The sequence below is a fragment of the Suricata suricatta genome, chromosome 11 (genome assembly GCF_006229205.1).
Source record: "Suricata suricatta isolate VVHF042 chromosome 11, meerkat_22Aug2017_6uvM2_HiC, whole genome shotgun sequence".
In the NCBI taxonomy this organism is placed as follows: domain Eukaryota; kingdom Metazoa; phylum Chordata; class Mammalia; order Carnivora; family Herpestidae; genus Suricata; species Suricata suricatta.
Window position 1 is genome coordinate 37,163,923 of NC_043710.1, and position 13,171 is coordinate 37,177,093.

The 13,171-nt window shown below is 39.3% G+C and overlaps 1 protein-coding gene across 3 annotated transcripts in view; it reads right to left on the reverse strand.

Moving 5' to 3' along the window:
• Positions 1-13,171, reverse strand: part of NELL1 (neural EGFL like 1) — an 890,650-nt gene that overhangs the window by 213,640 nt on the left and 663,839 nt on the right. For all 3 annotated transcript variants that reach the window (XM_029914487.1, XM_029914488.1, XM_029914486.1), the window contains exon 15: positions 10,529-10,624. In XM_029914487.1, coding sequence (XP_029770347.1) covers positions 10,529-10,624 — 96 coding nt within the window. The remainder of the gene's footprint in view (positions 1-10,528; positions 10,625-13,171) is intronic.

The window sequence follows — 13,171 nt, forward strand, 5'->3', positions numbered from 1 at the left end:
CTATTTTGATTTTCTGTTTTTGCTACCATGGAAATAATAATAATTTTTCTGGAAGTAACAAACAATGTAATCGTTAGAAAAATGATGTAATCACCTATGGTATATAAGACACCAAGTTTCACAGTAAAGTGTGGTCTCTTCCACCATTCATGTTGTCTGTGTTCTTTCTTGTAGATATTTCGCCGACACCAACCCCCTACTCAGAGACCCTTAGACTCTGGTGCGTGGGCTGGTCCCCCGCAGCAACTGGTATTTGACATACCTCAAGTCTAAAGGTCAACGCCTGGATCTGTGGCTCCCTCAGCCATACAGCAGGGCAAAAACAAATAAACATAAAATATATTAGAGAGGGCTGCACTTGGGCTGATGGAGGGGAAAGGTATCTCTTCCTACAGAAAAGAGTCAGATTCCTATGTGAATCCTGTAGGACAAAGGGGCCACAACAGTGGAGGGGACCTTCACAAGCTTAGAGCTACAGGAGGGCAAAAGGACTGCCCGTGTCAATGGTAGTTCATTTGGAAATCCTTAATGACCAAAGACCCTCACCAAAGAGTCTCATGAAGTCAATGCACATCATCTCCCATCCAGAAAGCTTCAGTGCTAGAAGACCACTGCACCTGTGAGGTGAGGCTGTGTCCCCTTTCCTAAAAATTCTCTCACCTTGAGTAAGATTCATGACATCTATGAGGTTTAAAATTGGATATGGGAGGGGTAAAAAAGGAAAACTGTCTATACTTGCTTCTTACTGCAGACTTCACAGATTGAAGCAGGTCGATGAGTGGGGACAGTAAGTGTCTAATTAGCATTAACACAATGTTGACTTAATTGCTGAACTGAGCTAATTTTTGGTCCTGAAAGCTCCCAAATAACACAAGGACTTGATAAGCCATAATGAGATGAACATCTTCCCAGCATTTTATCTGTGTCTAGTGCATGTGTGTCTGTGCATAAAAACTGTACTCCTATTGAACATGCCATTTTTTACTTCAAAATGTCTAATGCACATCAGATATCGGGAAATTCTAAAAATACTTTTTAAAAAACTATTTACTTAGGGCCGCCTGAGTGGCTCAGTTAGTTAAGCAGCTGCCTTCAGCTCAGGTCATGATCTCATGGTTTATGGGTTCAGGCCCCACATCAGGCTCTCAGCTGTCTGTGTGGAGCCTGCTTCAGATCCTCTGTGCCCCTTTCTCTCTGTCCCTCCCTCACTAATTTTCTTTCTTTCTCAAAAATAAATAAAAATATATAAATAAAAAGAATTTATTTATTTATTTTGACTGGGGGGAGGGGCAGAGAGAGGGAGAAACAGAGAATCCCAAGCAGGCTCTGAGCCGTCTGTAGAGAGCCCACTGCTGGCCTTGATCCCACAAATGGTGAGATCATGACTAGAGACAAAATCAAGAGTCAGATGCTTAACTGACTAAGACACCCAGGTGCCCTAAAAAATACTTTCCAATGGGGAAGTACTGTTTTTATTCTCATTTATTAAATTAAGAAACAGAGGCAAAAAAAATTAAACTAACTTTGCAAGATGGCAGAGTAAGGCCTTAGAATTAGACAGAATGTTTCCAGAGCTTATGTTCTTAACCATACTCTATATCTCCCATCTCATTAAATAGTCTTCTTCCTTCATAGGTTTGAAAGGTTTCATATAATTGTTGCCTATCATTTATTTCACTAATTCTCCCTTGTTAAAAATCTAGGTTGCTTCCAATGTATTATTATTTAAATGCCATCCTTTCAAGATTTTAGATACATCCTCAAACCTCATTTATGTGTCCATCATTGATTATTCTCTTCGTGAAATTCCTAGGCAAGTTTGATGAATGAGTTTGGACCACTTGAAGGGTTTTCTAAGCTGATTACTCCCATTTTACACAGAAAAGCTGACTTTGCTCCCGTCACGTAGCTAGGAAAGTGTAGAATTTGGGAAGAGCATTCAGGTTTCCTGATGCCAAACTTAAAATCAGAATGTCTGTTTTTCTTACACAAACTTGGGGAATCAACAAAGGAGTAAGGAAGTATTTGTAGAAGGACCAGTGGGAGCCTTTTCAAAGAGGTCTCCTGTCTGCCTAGATACAAAACCACCTATGCTATCAATAATACTGTGAAAACGTGGTGTGAAATCTTCAACTCCAACAAATGGGAAACAAACAATAGCAAAAAAAAAAAGATCATTCCCAAGGACTATATCTAAGATACCCATGCCATTATTTCCGGTGAATAACTCACTCTTTCCCCAGAGCAAAATTCTAGTGCACAAGTTAATATGTATTATGTGGATATAAAATTATATAAAATGTTTATGGGACCAGAGAGAATATTAATTAGCAAAGATAGCACGAATACAAGCACTTTCCATTTGAATGGTTAGTGAGAGGCCATAAGACATGGTAGAAAGACTAGAGACCTCAGGAGCAGAAGATGAACGTAAGGAAGGCAGGACTCCATTTGCCTGCTGAGTGTCCTTGGGGAAGTAGCCTATTATTTCTGAGTCTTATTTCTGAGTTTTGTTACCTGGTACATTGAGAACAGAATTAATGATAGATATCATTTATAGACACCTACTGTATGCCAGGCACTCTACCAAGTGATTTAAATAGATGATTTCATTTAATCTCACCATAATATTATGACATAAATGGCAGCGATATTCCTGTTTTAGTGGTAAAGAAGCTTAGAAACATTACGTATATCTGATCCCACATCCAATATTCTGAAACCCCAACTCACAATGAGCTAGTGTGGCTTCAGAGATTGTGCTCTTTATCCCTATTTTGTTTATTCTCTTCTTGCCTTAGGCACAACAAAAATGTTGAAAGGAATAGGTAAAAACAATGCACATAAGGAAGTAGTAAATTATGGCTCATTAATCACAGGAGAACATAATTTATTTGGCCTCCTATAAAACCTGTTCAGTTCAACTGCCCTTAGACACAGGTAATGTGAGCCAGAGGAAACAGATTAGGGGCACCTGGGTGGCTTAGTCAGTTAAATGTCCGACTTCGGCTCAGGTCACGATCTTGTGGTTCATGAGTTCTAACTGTAACGGGCTCTGTGCTGACAGCTCAGAGCCTGGGCCTGCTTTAGATTGTGTCTCCCTCTCTCCCTCTCCCTGTCTCCCTCTCTCCCTCTCCCTGTCTCCCTCTCCCTCTCTCCCTCCCTTCCTCTCACCCTCTCTCTCAAAAATAAACATGCATTACAAAATTTTTTAAAAAGAGTAAAAAGATTATTGGAAGGTATATGAACTTTGGATTCAGTAATACACGGGTTAGAACCCAACTCTATTAGAGACTAGCTAAATAACAGGCATTTGTGTCCTCAAAGATGGTCAAAGGGTGACACTAGCTGCCTCACAAGAGGTAAGTGCAAACGTTTAGGGACTTATAATAGATGAGAGGTGGGCTAATGCGAGTTTCCTTTCATACAGGCTGATTTGTGAAGCAGATCTACTATCAGAACTCAGGCCTCTGCCTTTACTCCAGTCTTCTATACTATCCCAGGCTTCATCCCTAATTTATAGTCCATACCCCATTTGTTAGCAAAAGGCATCACTCCCAAAAGGTGTACTGATATGACTTGACAACTTGCTCTGTATCAAGGAGATGCGAATAAAAAACAGCTTGAGGAATCTTTCCCTCTGCCTGAAACCAAGACAAAATGGCGATCCCGGCAGGTCAAGGAAAGGGTTTTGAATTAGCTCTAAGGCTTAAGTGCCAACTCCGTTTCAGAGTCATGGGGAAGCCTGTTAGGTCTTTGGCTGAATTCCTCCATCGTAGCTGAAAGAAGAAGAAAAGTGGAGTGGGCAGCACTGAAGACAGGAAGAAGGTACCCAACACGGAACTTGAGGTGAATGATCACAGTGGTGGGCCTGTGCTCCTATCTTCCTCCGCTACAGACTCTTATCTGCTATTCTCTGTTTCTAGAAACCTTCAGAGCAAGGAACTGCTCCTCAAACAAATTCATGCTCATCTGACTTCAATCAAATTTTAAGAGAGCATCTGCGTGTGTAAGGATGCAGGTCTGAAACTGACTCCATGAAACAATAGAAGGGCACACATTGCCCAAGGCAAAAGGGACCACCCTTGTAACATTCTAAGGGCAGGCCTAAAGATGGAGGCTAAGACTAGTTACGCCCTGCCTGAGGGTCCTGGGCCCACTTTGTGATTGGTCAATACTCTAAATGTTGTGATTGGGTCCCGCCAAAAGTAACAAATACTCTAGGCAATGTGAATGGTTAAACCGGCTGTCAATAATATTGTATAATAATGATTGGATCACTGTATTTCCTGTAACTCCCCCTTCCCAAACTCATAAAAGCCCTACCCTACGGGCTCACTCCACGTGGATCCAGTAAGTCTGTGAGCCTGAGTTTAGGCTGGCCGGGCCTAAATTCTTAATAAAGCTCTTTGCTTTTGCATGCGTGATTCAGTCTCCCAGGTAATCTCTGGTTTTAGGGGGCAATATTAAAATCTGGGTACAACACGTGCATTCTTTTTTGGTGGGTTCAACTCAGAGAAACCTCAAACCCTTATATTTCCCTTTTAAAGGATGCCACAAAAGCACTGCTCATTCAAGCACCTATCGGCTGTCCAACAGCACCAGTTTTACGGACAGAAATTGCCATTTATTGAGCCTGGGCCATGCGCTGGGCAGAGAAAGCTCATGAGGAGAAATGGTAAATAAATCTCCTCACTGCTAGGAACTTGAAGAGGCCCATTTACACTCATTCTCTTTCCACATGCCTTCCCCACAGTCTAGTGTTACCTGGAGAGGAAACAGAAAAAATATTCTCTTCTCCGTTGACAGAACGGAACTATTATCCACCTTTTTAAAAGCCCTTAAGTTTTTCTTTCCTGAAATAGGAGTGGGCAGAGAAAATGCATACAGATGAATGCAGCAGAGTGCTCTCAAAATCAGAGCAATATTTAAAATTTGGAAGACTATAGAAGTCTTTCTTTCTTTTTGCCTGGTGGATAGATAACATGCTCAGGGCAAACTACTACCCTCTGTCTCTACATCTACAAGTCCCTGAGGCATAGGGAGAACAAATTGTCTGGCAAAAAAGTCATTTCCCTTTAAGGAAAAGCTGAAAGATCCCTGTAACTGAGAAAAATGAAGTCCTTTATGTGACTTTTTATGTTCTTTGTAGTAAGAAATGTTTTTTAAAAGCTTAAAATGCACACAAATAATATTTGTTGTATTAGAAAACCCAGATAATCAAATTAAGAAAAAAATAAGTTACTGGAAATTATATTGTGAATGGATAACATTGTTAAACTTTTTTGCTATTTATTGATTCCCTTGAATATTCTTAAAAAATTTTTTTGTTTTTTACTTTGAGAGACAGAGTGTGTGTGTGCATGCACATGAGCGGAGAAGGTGGGGTGGGGGGCAGAGGATTCAAAGCAGGTTCCACACTAACAGCAGAGAACCCAATGTAGGGCTTGAACTCATGAACCATGAGATCATGACCTGAGCAGAAATCAACTGACTGAGCCACCCGTGTGCCCCCCTGAATATTCTTGATGAGGTACTTAATATGCTTTGCAAAGGCTTGCAGATTATGAGAGGCTTAATGGTTATGTGAGTTTATTGAACAGTATTTACAATAAAGGAACCCATTTCTGAAGCAATGTGGGAGAAATTCAAGGTCCGCTATTTTTAGAATATTAGCACATTTACCCCCCCCCCCCCACACAAGTTTTTACATTAGACTATGGTCTAGCCTATAGTTTGATGAGTACTATCCAACTTTGTCTGAATCACAAGATCCTGGTTATAAGTGCCAAAGCTATCCAACTTGGAATTCATAAAATATACAAGTAGAGAAATGTAGAAAAATTAGCTGCCTTGTCTGTACCACCACCAGATGATAACATCTTCATTTATATGAGTCAAAATTCTTGCTGAAATTGACTGCCTAGTATCATCATAGAGAAATTATTTTAGAGAAAATTTCATTTAAGATGTGTGTCTAAGTTTTATATTATGAGACATTATCTTCTTATTACATATATTAAAACACTTTCTAAAAAGAAAAAAAAAGAATAAAAGATTTTTCTCTTCCTTTAGGAGAACACATGGCTTAGGGTAACTTACTCATTGGGTGGGGTTAGAGCATTCACCTGTTTATTCTGTCAGTGGGACAAAGGAGACCTTGAACTAGCCCAGCTTCCAGGTGCCTGGTGTCGTCCAGCTGTCCAGGTATTATCAACCTGGTGTCTATGACAATGAGAAAGTGTGTCTCACACAGCACCTGGTGGATATCAGCCAGTCTCTGGCTCTTGGATGATCAAGAATTTTCTACTTACAGCAACTCTGAGCACTTCTAAGGAATGCTAAAGAGATGCTTTAAAATGTCTTATCTCCCCAAAAATGTGTGTGAGTTGTATATTATCAACTAATACTGAGCTAGATTTACCTAAAATACATATGGGTGTGAATACATCTACATACATAAATTTTTTGTAAAATATATATTTTTAAATCCTACATTTTAAACTGGTGTTGTCAGTAGGCACTAATTCTGCCTCCCTGGCAATATTTAGCAATGTCAAGAGACATTTCTGCTTGTCCTGGCTGGGGATGACAAGGCTAATGGTATAGAGCTCCAGTGATACTGCTAAATATCTTACAATGCACAGGACAGCCCTCCACAGCCAAGAACTATCTGCCCCACAAGGTCAATATTGTCAAGTGTAAGAAACTTTTAACTAGCCATAATTTGGTACCTTGTATGTAATCTCTACTTGTTCTTGTTTGCAAATTGCTTAACTCCAAGTAGAAGACTTAATCTCATTCACTTCTCAGAAGATAGTGTTCTGCTGTTTTCTGGTAGGTGACCTATTTTTGGATTTAGTGTAGCTCTTCAGTTTCACGTTTGAAAAGTCTCTGGGAGGACTTAGGGTTGTTTCATTTTGTTTTATGTTTGGCTGTATTATGTCAGTAGGCCATGATGACCTGATAGCTCCCTTAGGTTAATAAGAAAGTTTTCTCCAGCTGCCCTTTCTATCCTAAAAGTAGCAGAACAACTCTTCCGACTCTTCACTCATCTCTCTCACGACCCATCTCAATGTTTATGGTGAAACCAAATCAAAGGTAAGGGCATAGAGAAGGACCCACATAATGTACTGTCCAGAAACCACGGAAGATAAAATTTTGCTTATACTGAGTGGGGTTATGAAAAGCTTACATTTACTAAAATTTCATCAATAGAAGATAAATGCAGAGTTGCTCATCTTTGTGGTAACATACCAAAGACGGGTTGGAGTCTTAACTTCATTATATTCTAGATAGGCATTTACTTTAACAAACGATTTCAATGACTTAACTAAATGTACTTATACTCTGAAAGGCTGAATATCACAATGGATAAAACTAATAACCGGAGGAGGGGGGCAAGGGAAACATTTTTAGGACTAAACATAAGTGAATTCTATATAGCTCAAATGGGACCATTTAATTAGCCCTGAAATTGAAACAAACCAAATAAAAGATTTAGTCTAATCATCCCATGAGACATTTATAATGCATTTGCATTTTTCCCTTGTACCCTGAGACTCAAGGCATCCAACATCACTATTCAAAGGCAAACAGAGTTACTTAATGTTTATTATTAATGATCAATGTGAAAAAATAATTCAGATAAGATATGGCATAGGTTTTCAGTGTTTGCCCTAAACTCATCTAGATCCCTTGCACACAAATGACTGGAAAATGTATACTTCATCCTACTTACAAAAAATCTCACAGAATTAGAATACTGGCGAGCATTATGAGGCACCTGGGTGGCTTAGTTGGTTAAGCATCTGGATTCGGCTCAGGTCACAATCTCACGGTTCATGAGTTCGAGCCCCATGTCGGGCTCTGGGCTGACAGCACGGAGCCTGGGCCCACTTCAAGTCCTGTGCCTCTCCTTCTCTCTATGCCCCTCCCCTGCCCCTGCTCACACACAGTTTCTCTTTCAAAAATAAATAAACATTAAAAAAAAAAAGAATACTGGCCAACATTTAATGGGATGGCTTTGCTACTGATAGGAGATAGCATCACATGTGAAGAAACCTTGTTTTATTTTTTTAACCTTATAATAAGTGCACAAGGATTCAACAAAATGCAAATATCAATCTCAAATTTAACACTTTTAACATTTGCATAGGAACCCATGTCCTGCCTATCCTCGCCTTGTTTTCCCCTCTGGTCTTGATTTTCTCCTTCATCTCTATTTTTCCTGTTCCACATTATGGACTGGAATGTAAGCATTTATTGAGCAGACAAAAGGCTAGAGGTCAAATCAACAAGCCATCAGAAATGATAATTTTTCCTAAGCAGCCACTGACTCGGACCTTTGTCTAAGATAAATGCTCTCCCCTATTTCTTTAAAATACCTTTTTACCTTCATTAAAAGGTCAAAAGAGTAAGAACCTTACAGATGTTCTGGTTAAATATCTCAGTAACAGTAGAACAGTTTATAAGACCAACCTGAGTTGCCTGGTGAAAGTACAGATTTCTGGGCCCTCTCACAGATGTCCTGATTGACCAGGTCTGGGCTGTGAGCCCAGGAGTCTGGATTTTAGCAGGAAGTCCATGTATTATCCTTGAGAAACACACACAGGGTTTACACGGCAGGCTTTGTGCAATGCACCTATGTTTTATTCTCAGTTCTAATACTGGCTCTGTTGCACTGCAGAAGCTGCCTAACCTGGATAAAGCTTTAGTTTCCATCTGTAAAATGGGAGCAGTGATATCAACTCTTGTGAGTTAATATTAAAGCAGTCATTTTATTTTTTATTATTTTATTTTATTATTTTATTTTATTTTATTATTTTTTGAGACAGAGAGAGACAGAACATGAGCAGGGAGGGGAAGAGAGAGAGACTAGAATCGGAAGCAGGCTCCAGGCTCTGAGCTGTCAGCACAGAGCCCGATGTGGGGCTCAAACCCACAAACATGAGATCATGACCTGAGCCGAAGTTGGAGTCTTAACCGACTGAGCCACCCAGGTGCCCCTAAAGCACTCATTTTAAGACCTGACACGTAGCTAGTACACAATAAATGGTCTATCGGGAGTAGTGGTCTCCATCAGTATCAACATCATCACCATCACCATTCTGTCCCCATTAATCCCTGGATACTCATTTTAGGGAAACACGGCAGTTCTAGAGGAAATCATGTGAAACCTTTAGATTTATTTTTCATTTTAGAAAATTTAATCAAAATCCAAGGCATTGCAGGAAAGGCATGTGTGCTAAGTTACCATTTGGTGTTTTTGCTTTTGGCACGAATATTTCAGCTCCATGGGGTAATGCTCTCATGCTGCTCAGAAGCAGAACTTGGTTCCTTTACATGTGTCTTAAGGATAAGTCAACTAATTTAATAAATGTGATGATTTGTTGATTATATCACAAAATATGGAAACGGTGTGCACGTTGTTGATTTCCTTGTTGAATAATTTATGTAGTTAAGTTTTGATATATTTTATAAAGGATCAGGCTGCCTTATAAATATACAGGTAGCACAATGTAGTACGTTGGACAGTTTGGGGTATAATAGGCTCATTAAAAAAATGAAACCTTTAAACATGCAGGAGGGAAGAGCTTTACTTAGATCTTTGGCATTAGATGAAGACATCCGAAAACTCATCAAATAAGAAGAATAATGATGACAACATCATGTTTCCATTTCTCTATGCTATTCTATGATATTGTCAAGTGTGATATTCCCTTCTCAGAAAAACACAATATAGTGGTTTTACCCTAACAAAACTCATGGGCAAATACCCTGAAATATTCATCCTTCCACGGCACAAACCCCTTGCTCGCACTGATTACATACACCGGCACATGGACATCCAATGGCACATTTCACTCACACAAAGGTAGGAGGACTTCTTCAATTAATAAGAGCTGGATTTCACCAAATAGCACCAAGTGTAAACATTACGTTAATTGCCAATAGAAAGATGCACATAATGGAATCTTACCAATACTAATCGGCTTATATTATTATTGGGTCCATGAATGATAATGTTCATTATAAACCAATATTAGAATAAAATTCCAAGCACACCAATAAACCGGCTGCTAGAGTTACTTAATGTGCTTTTATGCAAAGAGCATGTGTTTCTAATCTAGATTCTGTTGACACAGCAGACTGTTCAGACTCCAATAGTTGCATGTTACGCTACCCAATAGATGGTAAGTCGGGCAGGACAGGTTGTCAGACTTTATCTCTAGTTAGCACTAAATATCCACACAGCAAACTATAGCAGAGAAAAGACCTGACCTTGCTAAATTAGACACGTTGGAGAGAGGGCAAATGAAGCCCTATTTTCAAAGGGAGGATGCCTAATATGCAGTAATCAAAATGTACCCTTTGGAAGAGGTACACCTGCCATCAAAACATAAGGTTTCAGTTCACCTACAGAACTATACTTAGAGAAAGAGTTCCATTCTCTACGAAAGAGTCTATGTCTCCACTCCCTACCCGCCCCCCACCCCCGCAAAAATGACAAAACAGTCAAGATTACCTTTCTCACAGTGGCTTCCTGTGAATCCAGAAGGACAGACGCATTTGTTAGGAGACACACATGTTCCACCGTATCTGCAGCCCTCTTGGCAGAAAGCTGTCACAAAGAAATAAGAGATTTCTCTTAGAGAAGATGCCAATAAGGAAATTTGTGGCAAACAGCATGAACACTGAAACAACTCTTTCTTTGTTGCAGAGAGAATACATATGCGTTGACATATTTAAAAGTTTCTATATACAAAAAGAAATAAACATAAAAATACCTATTTCACTGGTTTATAGGAGACCAACTGAAATAATGTGTATTAACTATTTTTTATGTTATTTAATTTTGAGAGCCAGAGAGAGACAGCATGAGCAGGGGAGGGTCAGAGAGAGAGGGAGACACAGAATCTGAAGCAGGCTCCAGGCTCTGAGCTACCTGTTAGCACAGAGCCCGACACAGGGCTTGAACCCATGAACCATGAGACCATGGCCTGAACCAAAGCCAGACGCTTACCCGACTCAGCCACCCAGGCGCCCTGGGTATTAAGTATTTAGCGCAGGGCTGGCATGTGGTAAGTGGTAGTTAGTATGAGCAGCTATTACTATTGCTGTTATTCTGATTACTGATATATTTGAAATCAAATAGGATAACTAGAAAGGATAGGGTAGGGGCAAAGGCATTTTGAACACTATTTTGAAACTACTCTTTGTAACTGTTTTTAAGCATCTTTTCTTATAATAAAAATATGTATGTATTTCTTAAAAAATTTCAGATTAGTCTATATAATTTTTGATGACATAAATTCAAGTGCTGACAAATACTTACGATGTGTCCAACCATTCCATAATAAAACAATACTTTGATCTTAGAGCTAACATGCTTAACACACCTCAAATTATTCCTTTAGGATAAATGCTTCAATGTACAAATGCTGTTTCCAAAAGCGTATTCTTTGTTAAGTCTTTTGATAAGCATTGAAAGGATTGAAAAACCCAATCCCGAATCAGTGCCGCCTTGTTAGCCTTTGGAGACCGGGTTAGCTTCCCGTTACCGGCTAGTACGGCGTATAGCTCCGTGACCCCCTCCTTAGCAGTACAACCTATAATTGTTCACTTTTATGAATAATTGATTCCCACCTTCTGTTTCATCCACTGGACTGTAAGACCCATCAGGACAGGTAACGTGGATTGTTCTTGCTCCCCATTGTACCACAGTTTCAGAACTTGAGCATGCACCAGATGCTTAAAAAATAGTTGCTGAATGAACGAACCCATATTCTGCAGTTTATTCTGAGGGGAAAACTCTTGTTCTAACAATTCCGTAACACTTCCATGCCAGATAACTTATGATCAAACCCCTCAGTATAACCCACAATTTAGTATACCAAAACTGTAAAATTTGTCATTAATGAAGGTGACTGCAACTTGTTACCACCGAATTTCTTTTATTCACAAGAGAGTTAGGTGAGCAAATGTTTTTAATTGCAGCTAGAAATATGTCACACTGGAAAAGTGTCATCGTTATATTTTCCCGTCATCACGCACATAGTATGGGTTTAATTTTTAAAAAGCTCCATAAGACCTCTGGATAGCTGAACACTAGTTCAAACACACAGAATTTCTCACAATATCGCCATTTTCCACATCATTTAATATCCCCTGGATAATTTAATTTTCTGTAGTTTAGTAATTAATCCTGAGCTCCTTTGCATCTGCTAGAGTACAGACAGCGTGTACCTTGCTATTCAAATACCATTTCTAATTTTCTAACATCTTTGTACCCTAAGACTATGCAAAAACCATTCAGACACTGTCAGCCTTGTTATGTTCATCACAAACCAATATGTATATAAATATATGCATGCAAACGTATACAAAATCTCTTGTCCCCCAAATCACCCATTTGTGCTCTGGTGACTGACATTTCAAGTAGGATATTTAACATATAGCTCTTCACCAAAGCTAGTAACAAAAAACAAAGTGTTGTTGCAAGCTGAAAGGGCAGATGAAAAGCTGGTAAAGAGAAGTTTCAAGAGACCCCAAAAGATGACAGGAATGTGGAACTAAGAAACATGGCCTGGATTTCTTTCATGAAACAAACAGTACTTGGGCCAGAGCTGTGCGCACATGTGCACACACACATATACAGATTCATAATTATACACGTGTGTGCTCCTGACTTCAACTCTTACAAAGAAATGATCACAATTTTGGGAGGAAAGCATGTTTGTGATGTTTTCAGAATGCAGACGCCATAATAAATAGGGTGCTATGAGGATAAAATGAGTTAATATTTGTAAGGGACATTAAATAGCGTGTGGCACATAGGGTTAAGTGACTATTTTGTTAAATAAAATTGATTGACGGCAATATTGTTATGACTGTGAAGCAGGGAGCAGGAACAAATTGTCTAATATCAAGACAACACAAAGTCATTCGACAAGGAGTCAGGCTTGACTACATGGATTAAAGGCGTCCCTTGTTATTTGTGTTTGATTTAGTTTCTAAGAATAGTAATAGTGGCCTTTATCATAGAAATGCCAGATAGGTGTTTCTGTTTCTTTCACAAAACAAGGTGAAACCAGTGCTCAAAACAAAGCATCCTGCCTAAGGCCATACAGGTAGCAAAGTGGGAGAGCAAAGACACAAGCAGACTTTT